At 53.7% G+C, this 22,617-nt stretch overlaps 2 protein-coding genes across 5 annotated transcripts in view; one reads left to right on the plus strand and one right to left on the minus strand.

The window, feature by feature from the left end:
- MMP28 (matrix metallopeptidase 28) overlaps positions 1-22,617 on the plus strand; it is a 36,693-nt gene that overhangs the window by 2,844 nt on the left and 11,232 nt on the right. The window contains exons 2-8 of one of the 4 annotated variants that reach the window (XM_081218703.1): positions 5,982-6,061; positions 6,284-6,471; positions 12,165-12,389; positions 15,158-15,403; positions 16,758-16,907; positions 17,237-17,404; positions 21,881-22,022. In XM_081218703.1, the coding sequence (XP_081074829.1) occupies positions 5,982-6,061; positions 6,284-6,471; positions 12,165-12,389; positions 15,158-15,403; positions 16,758-16,907; positions 17,237-17,404; positions 21,881-22,008 (1,185 nt within the window). In that variant the 3' untranslated portion in view covers positions 22,009-22,022. Of the gene's footprint in view, positions 1-5,981; positions 6,062-6,283; positions 6,472-12,164; positions 12,390-15,157; positions 15,404-16,757; positions 16,908-17,236; positions 17,405-18,234; positions 20,356-21,880; positions 22,236-22,617 lie in introns of those variants that run through there. The other 3 variants (XM_081218702.1, XM_081218700.1, XM_081218701.1) reach the window with 3 other exon arrangements.
- Positions 20,409-21,497, minus strand: LOC308607656 (uncharacterized protein C17orf50; the record flags this gene model as incomplete). Its single annotated transcript, XM_081219819.1, has 3 exons — positions 20,409-20,628; positions 20,730-21,289; positions 21,477-21,497. The coding sequence occupies 3 exons, from the start codon at positions 21,495-21,497 to the stop codon at positions 20,418-20,420; spliced, it is 792 nt and encodes a 263-aa protein (XP_081075945.1). The 3' UTR covers positions 20,409-20,417.

Below are 22,617 nucleotides of genomic sequence, written 5' to 3' on the forward strand. Positions count from 1 at the left end.
TCACCTCTCTGGCAGTTGATGCTGGCTGTCAGCTGGGGGCCTCAGTTCTCCATGTGGGCCTATCCACATGGTCTCTGCATATGGGCTAGTTTGGCCTGCCTCCAAACATGGTGGTTGGGTCTCCAAGCTGAGAGCAGAGAGAGAGAGAGAGAGAGAGAAGAGAGTGAGAGAAGCAGAAGTTGTATCTCTTTGTGACTTAGACTAGGAAGTTGCATAGCCTCACTTCTGCTGTACTCCACTGTCCGGAGTCACAAACTCCAGGTCAAGGGGTGGGAACACAGACCCCACAGTTGGTGGGAGGAGTGCTGAAGTCACATCGTAAGGAGAGCAGGAGAATGAGAGGTGTTGTGATCATTTCGGGAAATACAACCATCCACAGAAAGGAACCTGCACAGAGTGCGCCCCCTGATCACCCTAGCTCTTTGCTCCGGCTCATTTCCCTGACCGCAGTGCAGGGAGCCAGACCCCAAACAAAGCACAGCAGTCCTGCTGAGCTCATAGACAAAGGTCAAAGTTCAGGAGATGGAAAGAAAGAAATAGTAAAACAGCTGTGTGATCTTAAGCTTGTCTTTCCCCTTCTCTAGTCAGCAGATTCCTCTTCTGTAAAATAAGGGAGTTAAATTTCTTAACTGATTTTTAAGATTCTTTCCAGCACTAACATCCTTTAACTTTGGTATGTTTGTACGCCTTTGCCTCTCTGTGTATGTGTGTATACATTTCATCTACCTATGTCCATGTCTATCTATCTGGCTGTCTCTGTGTGTATTCCTGTGCCCTGCATGCATGGCTCTATGTGTCCCCTGTGTGCACACAAAGGAATAAAATCGAGGGCTTTCCAGAGTGGGCTTTGCCTGGCAGGGGACTGACTGCTTACAAAGCTGCATTGTGAACAAGTTCATTGTTGCCCACTTAGGAAAACTAGAGCTGCTCACATCAGTGATCAGGAACAGCCTCCGCTGCTGAGTTGCAAGATTGAGAGTTAATGAATGACATCATCACCCTGGCCCCCCTCCCATTCCCAGCCAGGCCCTATCCTGTTCTTGGGCAACACAGACTGTCCTGAGAGATCTATCTACCATGCATTGCTTGGACCTTCCTTAGCACAACCTGGCAATGTGTCCAGGACCTGCCTTCCACTCAGTAATCATGCATATCTGCACGGCTATTCCCAGTGTGCCAGTGCAACAGGAAACTGGGTAGTTTGTTTCTCCAGGGAGACACTGGAGCTTCTGTGGAGTATCCACCACCAGGTGCAGTGTCTGTTTCTCATACCACAGATCCATTCATTTTATTTTGTGTGAGTCAGAAACCCAGAAGCCCGGACATGGAAACCTTTCCCAAGAGCTCAGCTCAGTGATTCATAGGGTGCAGACAAGGCTCTGAAGTGTCCCAGAGGACCACAAGTTGATGGAAAAGCAATTGCCAAGCCAGTCTAAAAACCAAGACATCTATTAATAGTAAAAGCTGGATGGTGGAAGCAGGAACATAGAAGGGAGAGATTGTTGGACAACTCCTCCTAAACACAGTCTTGGTTAGGGCATTATTTTGTGCCTTAAACTTCGCCCCACACCCAGTGAGGACCATGGGTCCATACAGTCTGGTTATTTGGCATTAGAAAAAAATATAAGATGGGATCTGGATGGAGACTAGCCAGCTAATGTTTTCCAACTTCCTTAAGGATGGAAAATGAAAGAAGCTACGGGGATTACAGTAAGAGTTATCTAAGTTATACCTAAACAGAACTTTGTGAATATGGGACCAGGGACAAGGGAAAGGAGGAGAAGAGGAAGGGAGTCAGACAGAAGGGACGGGGAGGTCTTTGTCCAAAATAAAGGAAAGGGGCGGAGCTTGTCCCACTGCCCTGAGAACTTCAGTAGGTTCCAGAAGTCAGAGAGCAAAAGCAATACATTCTGGAAGCAGATGTTTGCCTTTGTGAAGAATATCCTTGGGTGCTATTGAATACCTGTGGCTTGTCAGAGGGCCCCTGTGGATTGTCATGGGAGATGTGATCCTAGCCTCTTTGGAGTCCCCTGCCTGAGCAGGTTCTTCCCTCTGCTCCACCCCTGGGCCTGCTCGTGGAGGAGACAGAAGGAATCCAGCTAGAAACACCCCCAGTTTTACCTTTTTTATATTTGAGGGCCATCTCCCAGTGGTGAGAGCAGCTTGGACCCTACTCCTTCGGTTTTAAAGCCTCTGAGTCACTTGCTTAAATGTGAAATAAAACATCCTGGGATAGGTGTCTGAGGACTTAGATTCAAGTATGAAACACTATACTCCCTTGAGATTTACCTTCCTCATCTTTAAAATGGGAATAACAACACCTGTCCTGCCTATGTTCTTGCAAGGTAATTGTGAAGCTCAAAGAAGGTGAGATACCCCGAAAAGCTTTACAATAGGTGAGAGCTCACTGCGCTCCTGATTACCAGAAAACATTTTTTTTTTTTTTTTCGGCATGTGGGCCTCTCACCGTTGTGGCCTCTCCTGTTGCGGAGCACAGGCTCCGGACGCGCAGGCTCGGCGGCCATGGCTCACGGACCCAGCCGCTCCACGGCATGTGGGATCTTCCCGGACCGGGGCACGAACCCGTGTCCCCTGCATCGGCAGGCGGACTCTCAACCACTGCGCCACCAGGGAAGCCCCAGAAAGCATTTTTATTTATGGGACTTGCCAAGGCAGAACATCAACTGCCACCCCCTGCATCTTGACTTGGCTAATAATGCCACAGGTGTATCAGATGATAAACACAATCACACAGAGTCACTATAGAAAGATTAGAATCATAATGAAACATAATATGAGAAGTAATAGATCATAGGTGAAGCAACATGGTTTCTGCATGAGCTTGCAATTTTTTAATTCTTGGTTTCATTTTTGCTGCTGCAATTCTTTGATATGGAGGATGTCACAGCCACTCTGTGGACAGGAGACTGGAAGCTGACCCTTCCTAGACTAATCTACCAAAGGTCCCTTCCAGCAATGAGGCTCTGCGACTATAAATGGAAAAACAATGTTTTTAATGGAGCAACTATCCTAAAGCTTTCCCAAAGCCTCTTCTTGCTGGATTGTCACGACACTCCTGTGAGAAACATAAAGCAGTATTCCTACCCCCATTTTATATTTTGAGGCACAGAGAGGTTAAGTAGCTTTGCCATAGTTCACATAGCTAATCAGTTGCAGAAACAAGGCTACAATAAGAGAAGGAGCTGGAGTAGATCTTAGCTCTAATCCAAACCCCCCCCCCATTTTATAAAAGAGGAAACTGAGGCCCAGAGAGGCACAGGACTTGCTTAAGGACACACAGTTCACAGCAGCACCAAGAATAAAACTCAAGACACTCAGTCCAGGGCTCTTGCCCTGCGGCGTTAGTGACTCAGAGCTCCGGGATTCATTTTGCTACACCTCATTGCTAGCCTTGCCCTGCTCAGTAATGGCCAGAATTTCCCCTTCCTTCAGGCACTGAATGGGCTGGGCTCCACACACACTCGCAGGACAAGTCAGGACGGATGAAGGCCTAGAACCCCCAGAATTCTGATGCCTCTCAGCTTTCTGGGTCTGGGGAGAACCGTCTTCATTTTCCCCAAACACCACAGCCACCCTCAGGGCTTTGCAGAGGCGACTCCCCAGGGAAGTGGCCCCAGCCCTGACCAAGTGGGTGAGGCAGGTGGGTGCAAGCTTTCAGACCTGAGCAAGGTGAATCACTGGAGGGGCACAGCCCTCCAGCTTCCTTTCCATGCAGCTCCAGCCCTGGGCTCCATGGGAGAGACGATGTGTGGAGGACAGGTTAGAGAGAAAACCTGATGTTTGAACTGTGAGGCAAAGAGGAGAAGCCTGGGCATGGCTTCCCTGAAGGAGGACAGCGGTGGTCTCAGGTGGAGCTCGGAGAGCCCCCGAGAGAGCACAGGACACCCTCCCAATCCTGCGTCTTCTCCTGGGATCCCTTTGCCGCACTGTCACCTGCCCTACACCCCTGCTCTTTCTCCCAGGCAGATGGGCATTTCTCTAACCTTTGCAGGGGAAAACAGGCACGGCAAATGGGCAAGCAGAAGAGGGTTAGGGAGGGCTGCAGGAGCAGAGGGCATCTCAACCCTGCCTCCTCCTCACCCCGAGATGTGGGTCTCGCTCCACTCAACAGAACTTTAGGACACTCAGTATTAAGGGCCCCCTTCCTGTAATTAAAAATGTTTTAAGATATGTGCATAGTAAACACAGAATAAATATAAGGGAGTTCTTAAGTCCTGATAACCCCCATCATAACACTTGGGTGCTTTTATGGAAATATTAAGTGTCAAATTCTTAACATTTCTTTTACTCATTCATTTGGTGTCTCTTGGCTGGTGTCCTGGATACTTTCTTACTCTGCCTTCTGGAAATTCAGCTCTGCCTTGAAACCCACAGGTCAGCCCAGGACTTCCCCTCTGATGGACCCCTGAAAAAAGCCTCCACCCCCATCCTGCCCTCCACCCACCTTGCCTGCCAAAGTCCCAGGCATGGCAGCCCAGCCAGGAAACAGGAGACGCCGCTAGTCAGTTTCCCCTGTCCTCCCCCTGTGTCCAAGGCTTCCAAGTTCCTGAACCGGAGCCAAGTCCCTGATAAGGGCTGGGTGGGTTTGGGGGGAGAGGCACAGGGAGTGCCAGCCTGTTAGCCTGTGACCCAGTCTCTCCCAAGTCACTCACTCAGCAAAACTGCTTCTAAGGAAACAATTCTCTGACTTCCTTTAGAAAGCCACTCTGTGCATCCTCACCAAGGGACAGGGAGGAGGCATGGAAGAGAACCAGGCACTTGGCTGGGGTGAGGCAAGTCTGAGATAAAGCACCTAGAATAGCAGAGGTGTAACTGCCTTGTTCAAAGCACTTGCCGTCTTATAGATGGGGTGCATTCCAAAAGTCTCTTGTTAATTTCCCCACTAAGGTAAATCAACCTGATCAACTGTTTATTGAGCATTTACTATATACCAGACAACTATGCTAGATGTGCATTGCTACGTTTAATCCTTCTGAGAATCCTGTGGGGTTATTTCTGTTCTCACATTGTGAGTGAAGAAATGGAGGCTCAGAGAGGTTAAGTAGTTTGTCTCTGGCCACCCAGCAGAGTCATGGTTGGGAACAGGTTCTTGATTCCAAGACCTGTGGCTATTCTATGATGCCACACTGTGTTGAGCAGTAAAGAGTCTTCCAGATTAAGCCCCTAGAACTCCTTTAATCCATTATGCATCCCCAAATGGTGTACCTATGCAAAGGGAAGGAAGAAAACAATAGTGCTGAAATACTAATAAGTTAGCGCAGGAAAACAATAAAATGGACTTGGAAGGAGTTTGTCTAGAATAAGGGCTCCTTATGGAAAGTGGCTTCATCGAGAAGAGGATGTGGAGGTCTCTGGAGACAGATATAACGAAATCCACAAAACGGAGGCGGGATACTTGCAAAGGTTTAGAGGCTTGCCGGTCCTGGCATTTAGCGTCTGGTTTCATTCCCAACTTGTGCCTTTTCCTTGACGCAGCAGCTATGATTGGAGTTGATCTGAGTTAAGAAATACAGCAGAGAAGAAGGAAGACAGAAAATTATTTCTGGATGGGTAACACAGCAAGGAGGGGTAAAAATGAAGAGTCGATGTGTGACTGTATAAGAATTCAGCAGCCCAGGGTGATTTTTTTAATCCATTGGTGGGGCTTTATGAGTGAAAAGGGCAAGCAGGGAACCGAGTGCACCATTCCCCTGAAGGGCAGGACTGCTGATAGGGATGGGCAATGAGTCACACACTTCTTTCCACTGGCTTCCAAGAACTGTATCCAGCTGATCTGTTGTTGGCTTGGAACTGAGTCCAGGTTCTGGCTTTGATGCCAGGACTCTTTCTGCTATAGCTCATAGACCTTGTTGGGAAAAGGGATGAGCCTGGGCGTGATGTATGTGACATGGACCCTCGGAGACCCAGGGAGGGGAAAGGGTGCCACACCGTGGGAAAGCTGACCTTTCTCTCTCCCCCAGGCATTCCTGGAGAAGTACGGATATCTCAATGAACCCGCCCCCAGTAGTCCCGCCTCCACGCAATTCAGCAATGCCATCAGGTAAGACAGAGGGATTTGGAGGACTTGGTGGTGCTGGAGTGCAAAGCTCCGGTCACCTCCTCCGTCCTCTTAGAAGGCTGGTCTCCCACGTGTGCCCAGGGGGTCACACTCCATTGCTCCCTCCCTTGCCCCAGCATCCTGCTGTCTCCAGGGAAGCTCCCTGCATTCATCCCCACCGGCCAGCCTCGCACTGTGGTCCTTTATCTCAATTCCTCCTAACAGGGAGTTCCAGTGGGTGTCCCAGCTGCCCATGAGCGGGATGCTGGACGCCGCCACGCTGCGCCAGATGACGCAGCCCCGCTGTGGGGTGGCAGATACCGACGGCCAGGTGGCCTGGACCAAGAGAGTCAGTGCCCTATTTACTGGGCGTCGGGCCAAAATGAGGCGTAAGAAACGCTTTGCCAGGCAAGGTGAGCACTGTTAAAATCTAGCTGGGCTGGGATTCCCCAACATCCTGAAGCCCCATGGCCAGAAAAATACGTCTCATCCTTGGACTGGGCTCTGTGAATAACCTCGCTCCCCTAGGGTGGGTGAATAGGACCTCTCAACCCAAGGACCATCTTTGTGAACACAGATATTTAAATCAGAATTATGCCTAAATTGATGAATTTTCTTTTTGTTAAATTTTTCTTTATTTTTTCATTTAAAAAAAATTATTATTTTTTTTTTTGGCTGCGTTGGGTCTTCGTTGCTGCGCATGGGCTTTCTCTAGTTGTGGCAAGCGGGAGCTCTCTTTGTTGCAGTGCGTGGGCTTCTCATTGTGGTGGCTTCTCTTGTTGCGGAGCATGGGCTCTAGGCCTGCGGGCTTCAGTAGTTACAGCACGGGGGCCCAGTAGTTATGTCTCATGGGCTCTAGAGTGCAGGCTGAGTAGTTGTGGTGCACAGGCTTAGTTGCGCCATGGCATGTGGGATCTTCCCGGACCAGGGCTTGAACCCGTGTCCCCTACACTGGCAGGCGGACTCCTAACCACTGCGCCACCAGGGAAGTCCCTAAATTGATAAATTTTCATTGTGCAAGTATTTTCCAGAGCAAACCCCATCAAGCCCACTTAATGCCTTGATCAATTTGCTATGTAGGGCAGTTAAACCATTGCCAACATTTTCCTTTATATTTGACTGAAGTCATTTTCATCAGAATCGATTGTTTTTTCAAAAGAATTATTCAACAAAGATGTGATTCATTGATCAGTTTTATTTTGACCACGCCACATTTTTTAACAGCATTATGGAAATACAATTCACATACCATAAAATTTACTCAAAGTGTACAGCTCAGTGATTTTTAGTATATTCACAGCATTGTGCAACCATCATCACAATCTAATTCCAGAACGTTTTCATCACCTCAAGAAGAAACCCCATGCCCAAAATGAAACAGTCACTCCCACTCTCCCTCTTCCCAGCCCCAGGCAACCACTAATCAATATCCTCTCTGACTCTGCAGATTTGCTTATTCTGGACATTTTCACATTACAGTTTCTGCCATTGTGGTTTTCCTTGTGTAGTTTTGGGTTTTCCCTTCTCTTCCCCCCCTCCACTTCCTCCTTCTTTGTCCAAATCCAAACTTCCAGGATCAGATGTTACAGATCTATGATTTATGAAGGAGATTTAATTCTTCTATCAATTCTTCATCAATAACAAGTTTAACTGTGTGTAATTTTTTTTTAATTTATTTATTTTAGGCTGCGTTGGGTCTTTGTTGCCGCACGCAGGCTTTCTCTAGTTGCGGCCAGCGGGGGCTACTCTTCGTTGCGGTGCACGGGCTTCTCATTACAGTGGCTTCTCTTGCTGCGGAGCATGGGCTCTAGGCACGTGAGCTTCAGCAACTTCAGTAGTTGCAGCACGTGGGCTCAGTAGTTGTGGCTCGCGGGCTCTAGAGCGCAGGCTCAGTAGTTGTGGCACACGGGCTTAGTTGCTCTGTGGCGTGTGGGATCTTCCCGGACCAGGGCTCAAACCTGTGTCCCCTGCATTGGCAGGTGGATTCTTAACCACTGCACCACCAGGGAAGCCCTAACTGTGTGTAATTTTAACATCTTGTTTGTACTAAGTCTAGTTTTCTCTGCTCCGTTTTCACAGTTTTCAAGACTCCTAACAAGATGGGGTTGCTCAGTCAGGTTCTCATCTCATTCATTTTACTGTGAGCGCTTAGGGCCATTGCCTCTTTTAATTTGCATTAACTACTCTGGCTGACAATGCCCATTATGAAGAGAACAAGCGGCACACTGTTGTTGTTTCTTAGCTAATTCGTAAGGAAATTGTGAGCTGTTCTCAGCTGTGGGAGGATGTCTGTTTCCAGGTACTTGCCAAGCCAGCTCCACTGTGTCTACACATCCAGCCACTCTGGGTCCCCAGTACTGCCTGACCGCATTCTGGTAAAACAAGGAGGAGCGATGGGGTCCAGACTCTGGGCTCAAGATGTCCTTGGTGTCAACCTGTTCTGCATCCCCCAGTGTTTCTGGACGGCAGTGGGGAAGGACAAGGTAGAATGGAGGAGCGGTGTGAGCTGGAGCAGCATCCCTGGATCCGGAGCTCTGAGCTTAGCTGTGTGACCTGGGCCATGTCACTATGCTCTGTTTCCTCATCAGAAACAGCTTGTTCAGGTTGCAAAGGAGAGGCGCTGATTACTAAGGGGAAAGGCTTGTTGTGAGAATATGGTGGAAAATGGGGCAGCCCCGGATAGTCTCAATAGCGACACTTCCAGCCTAGAGTCGATGTCCCAGAGAATTGAGACGATGCTTCCTGGGCACTCAGGACATGACCTGAGCATGAGGGATGCTTCCTCCAGGCAGCATCTCTTCTTCTCATGCCCTAAGGGAGGAACTGATCGAGTCCGTTTGTCACTATCCAATTTGGAGCATCCCTTTTGGACAGAAATTCATGCTAAGGCACCTCCCTCTCCATCTCATTATCTGACACTGACCCCTGGTCCAGACAGCAGTGGCCAGACTAGACAGAGAATTTCTCTCTTACTCACAACATGAACCACAGCAGCTTGAATTCTTTACCTCCTGGGTGGGAAGACATTCCCTAGAAAAGAGCTGTGAGCTTGGCAGGCACCATGCACTTCCTATGCCTTAGGAAAGAAAATGTAATAATAACAGTTAATACACACTGAGCCTTTATGATCATGCCAAGCATGGTTCTAAATGGATTAACTCATTTAATCCAATAACAACCCAATGAGATGGGTACCATTATTATTCTCATTTACAGATGGGGAAAATGAGGGACAAAGAGCTTGAGCAACTTTCCCAGGGCCACATAGCCAGAGTGTGGCCAAGCCTTCTTTTCACTGGGAGGACTGAGTGATTGCTGGATGTGAAAAAACCCAGAACATGGGTAGGAGCGTAAAACATGATGTGGATTTCTAGGCCAGTGACTTTCCATTATGTGGGTAAATGCTATACCGATGAAATTGGGTTCCAGGTTTGCCAGATAAAATACAGGATGCCCAGTTAAATTTGAATTTCAGATGAACAACTTAACTGTTTTGTTTTCACATACTTATACTACAAAAAGTATTTGTTGTTTATCTGAAACTCACATTGAACTAGGCGTTCTACGTTTTCATTTGCTAAAGCTGGCAACCTCATTCCAAGCACCAGCTCCGGACTCTGTGCCTGCAAGGCTGATCTTCAATGTCCCTGCTCCCTCACACAGCTGGTGGAGGTGGGGAGCCCCGGGGCGGGGAGGGGGGGTGTATCTGGGTGGAAAACGAAGGAGCAGGGATATTTATTGAGCACCCACCACATGCCAGGCAGCTTTGTGCTGCTTTTTCATTTGCTATTTCACTTTTACCAAGAGGTGAGTCTTACCAACCCCACTTTGCAAGTAAGGAAACTGAGGCTTGGAGAGAGTCTATAATTTGATACGTGAGGTTGTAAGCAAAGGGACTGGGATTTCAACCCACGTTCTCTCCACAGTATCAGTTGCCTGTTGGGAGTCAGGATTCCAGGGTCCCCCCCACCCAGGCAAGGAGTCTAGCTCTCTGCCCTTCCCCATCTCCTTTTCCTTCCCTCTTCCCTTTTGAATTTTGGAGCAAGGGTGTGGTGGGTGCAGTGCCAGGTGCTGCTGTGGCCTGAGGGTTGCCATGGAAACCAGCCCTGCCTGGCCAGGAGTTTGGGATGGGGACCTGAAGTGGCAAGCCTGCTCCAAGGACTCAGACCTACAAGAAGACAGGGATGAGGGCTCAGGCTGCTGGCCAGGCGGTTCCTTTCTCACCGGCAGCCCCACCAAGGACCCCCCCATCCAGCTCTGCTCTCAAAGAAAATTAGTCTCTCAATACCAGTCCTATCTGTCCTCCCTATAGCCTCCCCACTTCTTGCCCATGGAGTGAGGGGCCTCCCTAGCTGCAAAGAGGCAGAAGGAGCTGCCTCACACGTTTCTAGAAGCTTGAAGGTTTTGGGGGGGTGGGGGAGTCTGAGAGTTGGTCACCCATAGCAGGGTGTGAAAGAGCCCAGTGCCAGCCTGCCCTGTGCCTGGTGAAACTTACGATTCAATGAGAAGTATTATTGGTACCTCGTGAACCCTCAGGCGGTGCCTCTGGCCTTCCTCCAGGCCCTCCTCCTCTGCCTTCCTTAGAATCCTTCCCTCATCCCTCCCTGAGGGTTGGTCACTGGCTGGGAGGGGTTGGGTGGCTGCCAGGCCCAAAGGGGTGAGAGAAGGGACACTCCCAGCCCCACTTGCATGGAGGATGGAGGGGGGAGGGAAAGTGTGCTCAGCTCTTCTGCCAGCTGGAGAATTCAGGAGAATTTCAGCTTGCGCAGAGCCCCTGCTTTGACCCAGAGGAGCGATGTTTAGGCAAATTTATAAGCCTTGAGTCTTAGCAAACGGGCCTGCTTATCTGTGTGGTACAGTGGCCGGCGCACTGGATTTGGTGTCGGGGCCTGGGCTCAGGGCCTAGCCCCGTCACTCACTCGTTCTGAGGCCCTTCCTCCTGGCCTCAATTTCAGCAAACTAGAGCAGAGAGATGGACAAGGCGATGGCCAAATGTCCATGATGTCACTCCTCCTACCTGGTTCAGGCAAGGGTACCCCCAGGACAAAAAGGCAGGAGATCTGAACCTTCACCTGCCCCCCAAGGGGAGAGGGGGCCCTGTCCTCTGGCCTGGCCTCCTAGCACAGCCGGGCCTGCCCTGTCCACCCATCACCTATGCTCCAGGGACTCTGGTCCATTTGGGAAACTGAGACCCAAAGGCAGCATGGTTCTCGGCTGCTCACGGGAGTCCTGCCTCCAGAGCTGTGAGTCTTCCACAGTTTCAGCCCCTGAGCTTGCAGGGCTCAGAAATAGCCCACGAAAAACTCTGGGGTCTGGACCTTCTGAGCACCCTGGTCCTGGGTGCAAGGCGAGCTGCAGAGGGACACGGCTGACCTGGGGCTCGGGCAAGAGGCCAGAGTCTCAGGCCTCAGGGAGGAGCTGCAGTCTGAGGCAAAGGAATAGGAACTCTTAACAAAGTGGAGATGGAAAAATCTCTCTCGGTCAGTGACAAACACACCCTTTGTTCTTATTTGTTTTCACCTCAGAGCTCTGCAGAGTCCCTGAGGAAGTGAGGGGGAGGGCCAGGGGTCAGAGAAGGACCTCGAATAAATGGGCCTTGTGGTCTCTAGTCAGCAGCAGGCCCAGGGCACGGGAAAAGGAGCCGGCAGGAGGGTGTGCGGGGTGGAGAGGGGGAACGGGGAGAGGGCAGTCATGGCTGTGGCCCCCGTGGCTCCACCCGACACAGTAGACAGGGTCTGGGATTCGCTGCCAGCAAGAGATGCAGCACGGTTTTCAAGCTCAGCCCAGATTGTAGGGAAGATGGCCCCAGACCCAAGACTCCTTCAGGTTGGGGACTCTTCCTGGGTAGAGGCTGCTCATCCCCTGTCATACTGGAACCTCCCCAGGTCGAGCCACTGGACTAGGGACTGTGCAGGACAAGGGTAGTCTTGTCAGTCTGAGAGCAGTGTCTCCACAGCCAAACAGTGGGCTTCCCATTTGGGCTGTGTTTCCTCCATCACATCAGGGACTTCCTGGAGGAGGACCTCTCTCCCCATCAAAAGGGTCCGCAGGGAGCAGCCCCAGGCTCTGCAGCAGGTGTGACTGATGCGGCCTCTCTGGGTGGCAGGCAGCAAATGGTACAAGCGGCATCTCTCCTACCGCCTGGTGAACTGGCCCCAGCACCTGCCTGAGCCGGCAGTTCGGGGGGCCGTGCGTGCCGCCTTCCAGCTGTGGAGCAACGTCTCGGCACTGGAGTTCTGGGAGGCCCCGGCCACAGGCCCTGCTGACATCCGCCTCACCTTCTTCCAAGGGGACCACAACGACGGGCTGAGCAACGCCTTCGATGGCCCAGGTGCTGACACAGAGCCTCTCTCCCACACGGCAGGAGGGAAACCCAACTAGGAGAGGCAGTCTGGGGAAGGCAGTAGAGCCTTCACTCCCCCTTTGGCCTTGGCCAAGCTGCAGCCCCCTCTGAAGAACCTTCAGTCTTCCCATCTGTAGAATGGGAACAGTGGTCCCTGCCCTATTAGGTGCCTCATGGCTGAAGGGACGGTCACATGAGGTTCTCCATGGAAAGTGCTTTGCAAACTCTAAAGAGTATTATCTCTTTTGGGAGAAACTTCTGGGGTCTTGTCATCCATCCCCTGCCTCTAGTCAGGCCTGTGCCTCTCTTGTTCTCCAGGAGTGGATGTTCTCCAGACCAAGGCTCTAAAAACATCCAGAGGCCACCACAACCCCACTCCCGCCCTCCGACCACCCACTGCACAGTCACTGCCACAGGGCAAGAGGCATTCTACCCTCTCCCTGCCACCTGCTTCACACACCCACAGCCCAGACTGTTCTCCTGTTTGCCCCCGACCTAAAGGCTTACGGCCGCAGTGTAAACCACTCTCCTCCCCTTCTGCCCAGCACTAGCCTTCACAACCTGAATGCAGGCCATCCATGCATCTCCTCCCCACTAGTGACGCGAGGAGACCTGATCAGACCCCTTCAGGGTGGGGACTTAAGCCCTTATGTCACCTGGGTACTTGGGCCCCACCTCTCCTGCTTTCCATCAAGCCCACTCAGAGCAAAGCCCACTTTCAAGCCCTGCTGCTGAGACCCAGGGTAGGACTGGGAGAGATTTAGGCTCTTCAAGAATCCACATGTAGGGCTTCCCTGGTGGCGCAGTGGTTGAGAGTCCGCCTGCCGATGCAGGGGACACGGGTTCGTGCCCCGGTCCGGGAAGATCCCACATGCCGCGGAGCGGCTGGGCCCGTGAGCCATGGCCGCTGAGCCTGTGTGTCCGGAGCCTGTGCTCCGCAACGGGAGAGGCCACAGCAGTGAGAGGCCCGCATAACGCAAAAAAAAAAAAAAAAAAAAAAAAAAAAAGAATCCAATGTAGTACACACACGTGCTTGCATGTAACTCACGTCACCCACTATATCTCCATGAGACATTGATATCCATACCCAGGTCCCCAGGTGGAGTCTGGTCACTAAGACAGCACTGGACAGGGAGTCAGCTCTCTGATTGAGAGAGGTGTTTTGTCTGAGTTTATGTCTTCTCCCTTCGAAACCCGCCCATCTGTCTCCCAGGATTATTGTGAGGGTTAAACAGAAAGGGCTTACATGGCTCGAAACAGCTTGGGGCATATTCAAAATTAGAAGCGTGTATTCCTCCTACAAATGGCCGGCTCTCCAGTCCCCAGGAGGCTCCCTTTAAAGGCAGCCTCCCAACTTTTGCCAGTCCCCTCTGGCCTGGGCTCCAAGAAGGCAACGCCAGAAGGACCTTCAGTGGGCTTCTAGGCCAGCATCATTGCAGTGCTGTTTGCCGACTCCTGCGGAAAGTGAATTGTGAGGGGGTAGGACCCTAGAAACTGCAAAATTGCATCTGGGGCCCACTACCAGCTTGAGAATCGCTGATCCAGCCCATCTCCCTCTGCTCACTCCTATTACAAGCAGGGAAGCAGGGAAGTAGAGACCCACACAGGACCCTGGCAGAGGGAAGGCAAGAGTGAAAGGACGCAAGAATATACAGACTTTTTTTTTTTTTTGCCCCACTGCGTGGCATGCGGGATCTTAGTTTCCTGACCAGGAATCCAACCCGTGCCCCCTGCAGTAGAAGTGCAGAGTCCTAACCACAGGACGGCCAGGGAAGTCCCCTATATATGCTTCTCTCTCTCTCCTTTTTTTTTTTTTATAAATTTATTTATTTTTGACTGCGTTGGGTCTTCGTTGCTGCACGCAGGCTTTCTCTAGTTGCGGCGAGCGGGGGCTACTCTTCATTGCCGTGCGCGGGCTTCTTATTGCAGTGGCTTCTCTTGTTGCAGAGCATGGGTTCTAGGCACGCAGGCTTCAGTAGTTGTGGTGTGCGGGCTCAGTAGCTGTGGCTCGCTGGCTCTAGAGCTCAGGCTCAGTAGTTGTGGCGCAAGGGCTTAGTTGCTCTGCGGCATGTGGGATCTTCCTGGACCAGGGCTCGAACCCGTGTCCCCTGCATTGGCAGGCGTATTCTTAACCACTGCGCCACCAGGGAAGTCCCCCCTATATGTACCTATTAATAAATAAGCTATACCTACCCATAAACACACTCAGCACCCAGATCAAGAAACAACATTACCAACACCCCAGAAGTCTCATTAAGCCCCCTCCGGGGGTAGCCACTGTCCCTACTCCTAGATCTCTTCGAAAGTAAGTAACGGTTATTACCTGCGGTAGACACTAAGTATTACATGTAACATACACAAGTACACACATCCCTTTTTAATACTCAGAACAACCCCGTGAGGAGCAACTCCCTTATCAACACGCCCATTTTTCAGATCTAAAATCCAGAAGCTAAAACACAGAGAGGTTAAGCTATCTGCTCAAGGTCACACAGCTAGTAAGGGGATAAAACCGGGATTGGAAGCTAGGCAGTTTGGCCCCGTGCTCTTTGTACACCACGCTCTCCCTTAGGCTTCCAGGCCCCATAGCCTAGTCATCTGTTCATTGCTCCACACTTCAGCTTCTGCCAGACTTAATTAGGAGGGAAATTACTCAACAAAAAAGCATACACACGCCAATGGCATTTGCGCCGGGCGGTGGGAAGTTGGGGGGTGTCGCGGGCGGCGGCTCCGCCTGACCTCCTCGCCGCCTGTAGGCGGCGCCCTGGCGCACGCCTTCCTCCCCCGCCGCGGCGAAGCGCACTTCGACCGCGACGAGCGCTGGTCCCTGAGCCGCCGCCGCGGGCGCAACCTGTTCGTGGTGCTGGCGCATGAGATCGGCCACACGCTCGGCCTGACCCACTCGGCCGCGCCGCGCGCGCTCATGGCGCCCTACTACAAGAGGCTGGGCCGCGACGCGCTGCTCAGCTGGGACGACGTGCTGGCCGTGCAGAGCCTGTATGGTGAGCCCCCGGCGCGCTCGCCACTGCGCTCTCCCCTGTCCCCTGCGCCCCGGGATCCCCAGGGCTCGGACACCGGCTCTTCAAATAGGATCGCCCATCCTAAGCGCAGGAAGCTGGCCTCCCCATCACTGGTCCTTCCCGATGCTGAAGCTTCGGGCTCCCCTCAAATCTTGAGAAACCTCATCTCCTGCTGTGCTCCACCCGCATGCCTGGCCTCTATCATCCCAACCAATTCCTGGGCACAGCCCTCCTCTGCGTTCCAGTTGCTGATTCCTGCCCAACCTGGGCGGCGCAATTCCTCTCGTATCCCTGCCCCATCACCCAGACCCAGTCCTCGGTCCCACCCAGACCCCAGAGCCCTCATTCCTGCTCCCAGCTCCAGTGGCTGTCCCCCAACATTTCGCTCTCTGTGAGCTGATGCCCACTTTTCCCCCAAGCCCGGGCCTCTGCCTGGCTGTGGACTTAGACAAGGTCTTCTCCTGCAGAATGAACTGACTGGTGCTTCCCAGAGATTTATCTGGACCCCAGCCCGGGGCTGTGACCCTGAGTACCTGGTGTGGTGGGCAGGGCCAGGATCCCTAGGATCAAGTCACCATTCCATCCCGGTTAGCAGTTGCTCTTGGGCAAAGCACTTCCCCTTTTAAAGCCCTCGGTTTTATCTTCTGGGGGGAAAAAAAGCGGGGGGATAATAATTGAGGCCCTGCTTACCTCCCAGGGCTGTTGTTCTGGTGGATATGAACATGCTTTGTAGCCTAAGAGACCTACACAAAGGTAGTAATAATAGCTGCTATTTCTCGAGTGTCTACCATGGGCCAGACGCTTAACACACCCATGAGGTATCTTTTTATCCACAAATGAGGAGAATGGGGCTCAGAGACGTTAGATAACTTGTCCAAGGTCACCCAGCTAGGAAGGTGCAGATCAGGATTCAGGAGCTGGTGCCGAATTCTAAGCCTGTTGGAATCTGCCTCATTCTCCTAAGTGAAGTATAGTGATGCCATTATTATAACTGCTGTAATTATCACAGCCCAGGCCCCTGAACTCTGCCCTCATGCCGTCTGCATTGTCCAGGACTCAGGGAAGAGGACCCTCTGCCCTTTTTAGTTCCAAACCCTTGTTTGGTTCCCCCACTCCGATTTTACCCTTTTCCAGACTGTTCGGCAGGAAAGAGGACTTCCGAGTTTGGTGCTATGGTTATAACACCAACAACCAAGGACAACTCAACCCCCCACCCCTGCCCTCCTTCCCTGCCCCTCCTGTCAGATAATGAAGTGAACCAAGGGGGAGGTCTCGAGCACTCAACACACCCCCAACCAGTGAGCGTTCTCTCCCGCTTCCCTCCTTCCCTGTGAAGGGAAGCCCCAGGGCGGCTCAGGGGCCATCCAGCTCCCCGGAAAGCTGTTCACGGACTTTGAGGCCTGGGACCCCCACAGACTGCAAGGAAGGCGCCCCGAAACCCGAGGTCCTAAATATTGCCACTCTTCCTTCGATGCAATCACTGTAGGTAAGATGGTCCTGCTGGTTCCTTGCTTCCTTCTTCCCTCCTCCTCCTCCACATCTCCAGGCGTCTCCGGAGCTGGAGTACAAGGTTGGGGGATGAATTATAAAATCCAGAAATCCCAAGTCACAAGCATTCTGCAGGGTAGCAAGCCCACGCCAAGCAAAACGCTGCTTCCTCCTGCACTTCCCCTCTGCCCCAGCTGTGCATGCTGTATCCTTTCTGCTGCATCCTCTCTCGTCAGTTTGGGAAGCTGGGTTGTAGGGAAGCACCTTCCCTGGAAAGAAGGCAGGAGGCTGATGGTCACTCCTCCACCTTCTCTTGTCTCCGGGCAGATGGGCAACATCGACTGTACATATTTCAAGGGAACCAGTTCTGGGAGGTGACAGCTGATGGCAATGTCTCAGAGCCCCACCCACTACAGAAAAGGTGGGCAGGGCTGCCCCCCCATATTGAGGCTGCCGCGGTGTCCTTGGAGGATGGAGACTTCTACTTCTTCAAAGGTACCAGCCCTGGGGCACATGAGAAAACTGAAGCCTAGAGAGGGGAGGAGTCTGCCCAAGGTCAAAAGAGGGGAGGAGTCTCAATTCCATTCTGAACCTGTGGCCCCAGGAACTCTCCCAGGAGATTCCTTTAGTGATGGATCGGGGGGCACAGGTGTCACGGTTGTCCCAGAGAGAGAGCGGGTGGGAGAGTTTCAGAGAAGAGTCTAGAGGGAAGCAGAGGATGGCTCTGAGCTCTGCAATACGGCAGAAGGACAAACCTTCCTTGGAATCCTGGCTGTGTGAGTCTGGGCCTGTCACTTAACTCTTGGAGCTTGAATTTGTTGAACGGGGAAAATAATCCCTCAGGTTTGTTGGGGAAGGAGGATTCAAAGAACATAATGTCTGAGGACTGTGCAGTATATTACTCGAGAAAATTGTGTTCATTCATTGATTCAACAAATATTGAGTGCCTTCTACAAACTCGGCTGGAGGTGTTGGGATACAGTAGTGATCAAAACAGAATTCCCTGCCCTCACAGAACTGTTGGTAGTAATGGCCGTGGAGAAAGCCCCTGGACTTCCCTGAAGTCTACCTGGGAGGGCGCGTGCTTCCTGCCTGGGGTGGGGAGGTTCCTTCAGAGCAAGCTGCCCTCTGCGGACACCTGCTGGAAGTGGAGGCCACAAGAGTCCCTCCTCTACTGTTTACAACTGATCTGTTTTGATGATCACGAATACTGACCACCTTGGACTCCAACATGAAGGGGAGTAGGAATATGGGGGGACAGAGGCGGGGTGGAGGACCGAAGGGCGAGCGCACCAACTCACGCTGGCTCTGCCGCTGTCCCACAGGGAGTCGATGCTGGAGGTTCCAGGGCCCCAAGCCGGTGTGGGGCTCCCCACAGCTGTGCCGGGCAGGGGGCCTGCCCCCCCACCCGGATGCGGCCCTCTTCTTCCCTCCTCTGAGCCGCCTCATCCTCTTCAAGGGCGCCCGCTACTACGTGCTGGCCCGAGGGGGGCTGCAGGTGGAGCCCTACTATCCCCGAGGCCTGCAGGACTGGGGCGGTGTCCCCGAGGAGGTCAGCGGCGCCCTGCCCAGGCCCGACGGCTCCATCATCTTCTTCAGAGACGACCGCTACTGGCGCCTTGACCAGGCCAAACTTCGAGCAACGCCCCTGGGCCGCTGGGCCACAGAGCTGCCCTGGATGGGCTGCTGGCACGCCAACTCGGGGGGCACCCTGTTCTGAAGATGCCCCCACCTCTTAGTGAATTGCTGGCGCTCTCGTGGCCAACGTGTATCCCCAGCCCCAAGGGCAGACCCTGTCTGGAAGCCTCTGAGCCTCCCTGCAGAAGTCCGATCTGCATTTGTTCCTTGGAGAATGTTTTTGTGCTGTCAAGACATTGATCTTTGTGGGATCAATTCAACGAGAAGCCGAAAAGGATCCCAGACCCCACGGCCCTTTCCCCAAAGACTCATTCCTCCCCAGGCCTTGGGGATTTTGTTTCTTCCCCTAAAGGTGCAGTTCCTGTCCATGAGGCCACAGCACTGGGCAACCAGGAAGGATGCAAAACTCAATGGACAAGTTGGGACCACTTTGCAAGACTGTCCCTTCCCCTCAGGACCTCCTGGCTCAGTCCTTGGAGGATTGTGTCTTATTTAATCAGAGGCCCCACCCCCAGGAAGATTGGATGGATTGAGTACAAGGGTCTCCAACCTCAGGGGTGTCAGGACCCAGAACAAGAAGGAGACCGATGCAGGCCTGCTGGGCCCTGTTTCTTTCAGGGGTTGGGGGGAAGGCTGGAATAAAGAGGTGCTCCCAGCTGGTGGGCCTGGAGGGGGGAAGCAGCCTTCCTTGGACATGTTTCCAGTGAGAGCGGGTGGGTATGGATGCTAGGGAGGCTGCAACCATGTTCTTCCGGTCAAAGCCAGGACCAGTGAGTTGTGCGTGTGTGTAGTTGTGATGGGGAGAGGGGCCCTGCCACTCTCCTCAAAAATCAAAATATCCTTCGCCCACCTCATCCCCCAGGCCAGATGAAGGACCCTGTGTGGCAGGAGGAGGACAGGGGCCTCTCTGGAGGTCTGCACAGCTGCAGTCGCTGGGAGCTCTGCAGGCCGGGAGAGCTTCGTGCTCACAATGGCCCCATTCTCCTGGCCACGCACGAAGCATTCCAGGAGCTCCCGCTGGCCGGCCGAGAATAGCTGGGATTCCTGGAGAAGGACCCAGCTCCCGGGCCTCCCAGTCTTCTGTCTCAGCGGCTTCTGGGGCTGGTTCTCTCGTCCTGCCCCCTGCACACCTGCCAGTGCCTCCTCTGCACACACACTGACCTCAGCCAGACCGGGCTTCCCGCGGGAGGGGAGGAAGGTCCGGCCAGCTTCAGCCCTCAGCTGCCAGTGGGCATTCCTGGCCCGGCAGCTTCATTTTCTTCTCTGCGCGGTGGGGAGAATGGCCTTTGACTGCCCTTGGATGCAAGTGCTTTGCTCCGCCCCGTCCGGGGGGAGTTGCAGGGAGGAGGCTCTCCGCCTGCCCTTTTCCCTCTGGCTTGAACCCGGGGAAGAGGAGGAGGGTCGATCTTTATCCCACGCCCCACCTCAAGGCACTGACACTTGGATTAGGAGCTTTATTGAAGGATTTGAGGGGAGGGGCACGTTTCCCAGAGGGGTTATTTTCTCTAGGCGACGCCTCTGCTCACCGGGCCCGAAGGACGTGAAATACCCCAGAGATGAGCGTGAGGCTGTACCAGGGGGCGCGACTCAGGTGGGCGGTGGGCACTGCGTGCTGACCCGGGCGCGGGGGCCCTCGGGAGGCGCTGTTGGAGGAATGGAGCTCCAGGTGATGTTGGGCTCCGCATTGATGACAGGTGGGGCCGGTCATCAGCGGTGGGCCTGCTGGGCTGCTCGGATGGGCGCCGCTCCGGGAAGGCGGTTCTCAGGCACGTGCTGCAGAGCGCTCCGCGTCGGGGGAGAGGAGAGGGTGGCGGGGAATTTGGAATCAGGCGAGGATGGAGGGCCACAGAGGCCGGGGATTGGGGAGCGCTCAAAGGCCCACGGCAGCCCCCGCGCCTCCAGAAGCCCGCGCCTCCCGCAGATCCGGGTGCTCCAGAACGCAGTGCGCCACGTAGCTCTGCGAGCTGTGCAGGTTCCTGCACTTCTTGCAGAAAAGGATCTCGCAGTGCGCGCAGCCCCCGCCGCGCAGCCGCCGCCGCCGCGTCTCCAGCACGCACGGCTCCTCCGGGGGGATCCGCTTCCTGCGGGCGGGGGCCGGGGCGCTCAGGACACCGCGCCGCCCGCTCCCGCCCGGGGCCCTGGCGCCAGTACATCCCGCCCCCGCCGAGCGGCGCGCCCTCACCTGTTGGCGGGAGGGGCCAGGCCGCCGAGCAGTGCCAAGAGGCTGAACCAGCTCCAGAAGCCGCTGTCCGCGCGCCGCAGCAGCGCCACCTGCTGGGTGCTGGACTCCTGGCGCAGCGGATTGTTCAACACGGAGCCCCGCTCCCGGCTCTCGCCGCCCTCCGCCTCCCCGCCCTCCGCCTCGCCCTCGGCCGCGCGCTCCTCCGGCGGCCTCTCCTCGTCCTCCTCTGACACCCCCTCCGCGGCCTCCGCCTCCGCCTCCGCCTCCGCCTCCGCCTCCGCCTCCGCCTCCGCCGTCCCGGGCTGCTCCAGCTCCTTTTTCCACAAGGTGGTCTTCACGCCTGCGGGGGCGGGGAGGAGGTCAGTGAAGGGCCTGGGTACCCTGGTACCCTGACTGTTGCCCACAGCCCGACCGACCGCCCCCCTCCCCCAAAATAGGCAGGTGTTCGAAGGACGGTGCGCACGAGATGCCGGGAGCCAGCAGGATTCCAAGAGAGGGTTACAGAGTGTGCAGGATTTCCTGGGCAAAGGAGGGCCTGATTTCCTAGGTCCCCGCACTTTCTAGCTGAAGCCTCGGGGCAAGTCACGTTGCTTCTGTCACCTCCGTTTCCCTATCTGTAAAATGGGAAAAAGTAGTGCCTATCTGAAGGGTTACTGTAAGGCAGGTATCAGATCGAGTGTGTTTGAAGCGCCTGGCTCAGGGGCCGCGGGAAGCCATCAACAAACAGGTGCAATGAGCCTTGCGAACCCGGAGGAGATGGCGGTTCATCACCACCTTCCTTCTAATTGGCTCTAATTGGGGTGGGGGCTGATCTCTGTGCAGGCTGTCAATAAACATTAAGTGCACTGATTGGAATTTTAACAGGTGGTTTACATTTTGTTTTCTGGATGGAACGGGACTTCCGTCTTCAAAGTGGGCCTTACCTTAAGAAAGCCCAGCAACACCTGCGGCGGGGTGGGCAGGCAGGTGGGCACACAGCGCCTCTGCACTGTTAGAAATGGACGCCTCCGATGAGCAAAACAGGAAAAGTGCCCCTTATGAGCGGACTAAATAGAAGTTTTCTTGCCTTCCCACCCCATGGGCAGACCGATTAGGAAAAGGCTGCCCTAGGGGGGAGCCACTTAGGAAAAGGCATCTATTCCTCCTTCTAGGCTCGACCCGAACTGCCAGCTGGATTTCAGCCACAACTGTCCCCCTTGCTGGCGTTCAGGACACAAACTCCACCACCCCAAGCGGCAGCCCTGGCAGGCGGGGAGTTCCTGGACTGATGGGAAAGTGACCCGGCCTCTGCGGGTGGGTGCCCACCCCTCACTCACTCAGCGAACACTGGCCCAGCCCCACCATGTGCCCTGCCGTCTGCTCCATCTGGGAAGCTAGACTTGTAATGAAAAAAAGGGGGAGGAGGGCAGGGAAGACACAATTCCTGCGGTTTGCCCTGGAAAGGTCTAGAAATTTTTCTATTGATCCCTGCCCATCATGATTAAAGAGGTTGGAGACAAAGCAGAATGAATGATAATAAAGCTAGTGTTCCAGCCCACATGTATTGAGCACCAACTGCACGTAGTCACTGGGCTAACCTCTTCATACATCATGCCCCCCTTCATCTTCCCGACCCTCTCAGGCAGGTGACGTGGTAGGTAACGGAGGGGCCTCTGAATTTCAAGACTTTTGAAACCTTTCAAGAAAAGTTGTTTCAAACATTCTGCCAGTTCTTGGTATTGCTAAATGTGGAGAACCAAGATGCACTGTACTGTTTTTTTTTTTTGGCCACACTGCGTGGCATGTGGGATCTTAGTTCCCCAACCAGGTATCGAACCTGTAGCCCCTGAAGTGGAAGCCCAGAGTCCTAGCCACTGGACCGCCAGGGGAATTCCCAAGGTCCACTGTA

This window comes from Mesoplodon bidens, assembly GCF_964165515.1.
Source record: "Mesoplodon bidens genome assembly, chromosome: 19".
NCBI lineage: Eukaryota > Metazoa > Chordata > Mammalia > Artiodactyla > Ziphiidae > Mesoplodon > Mesoplodon bidens.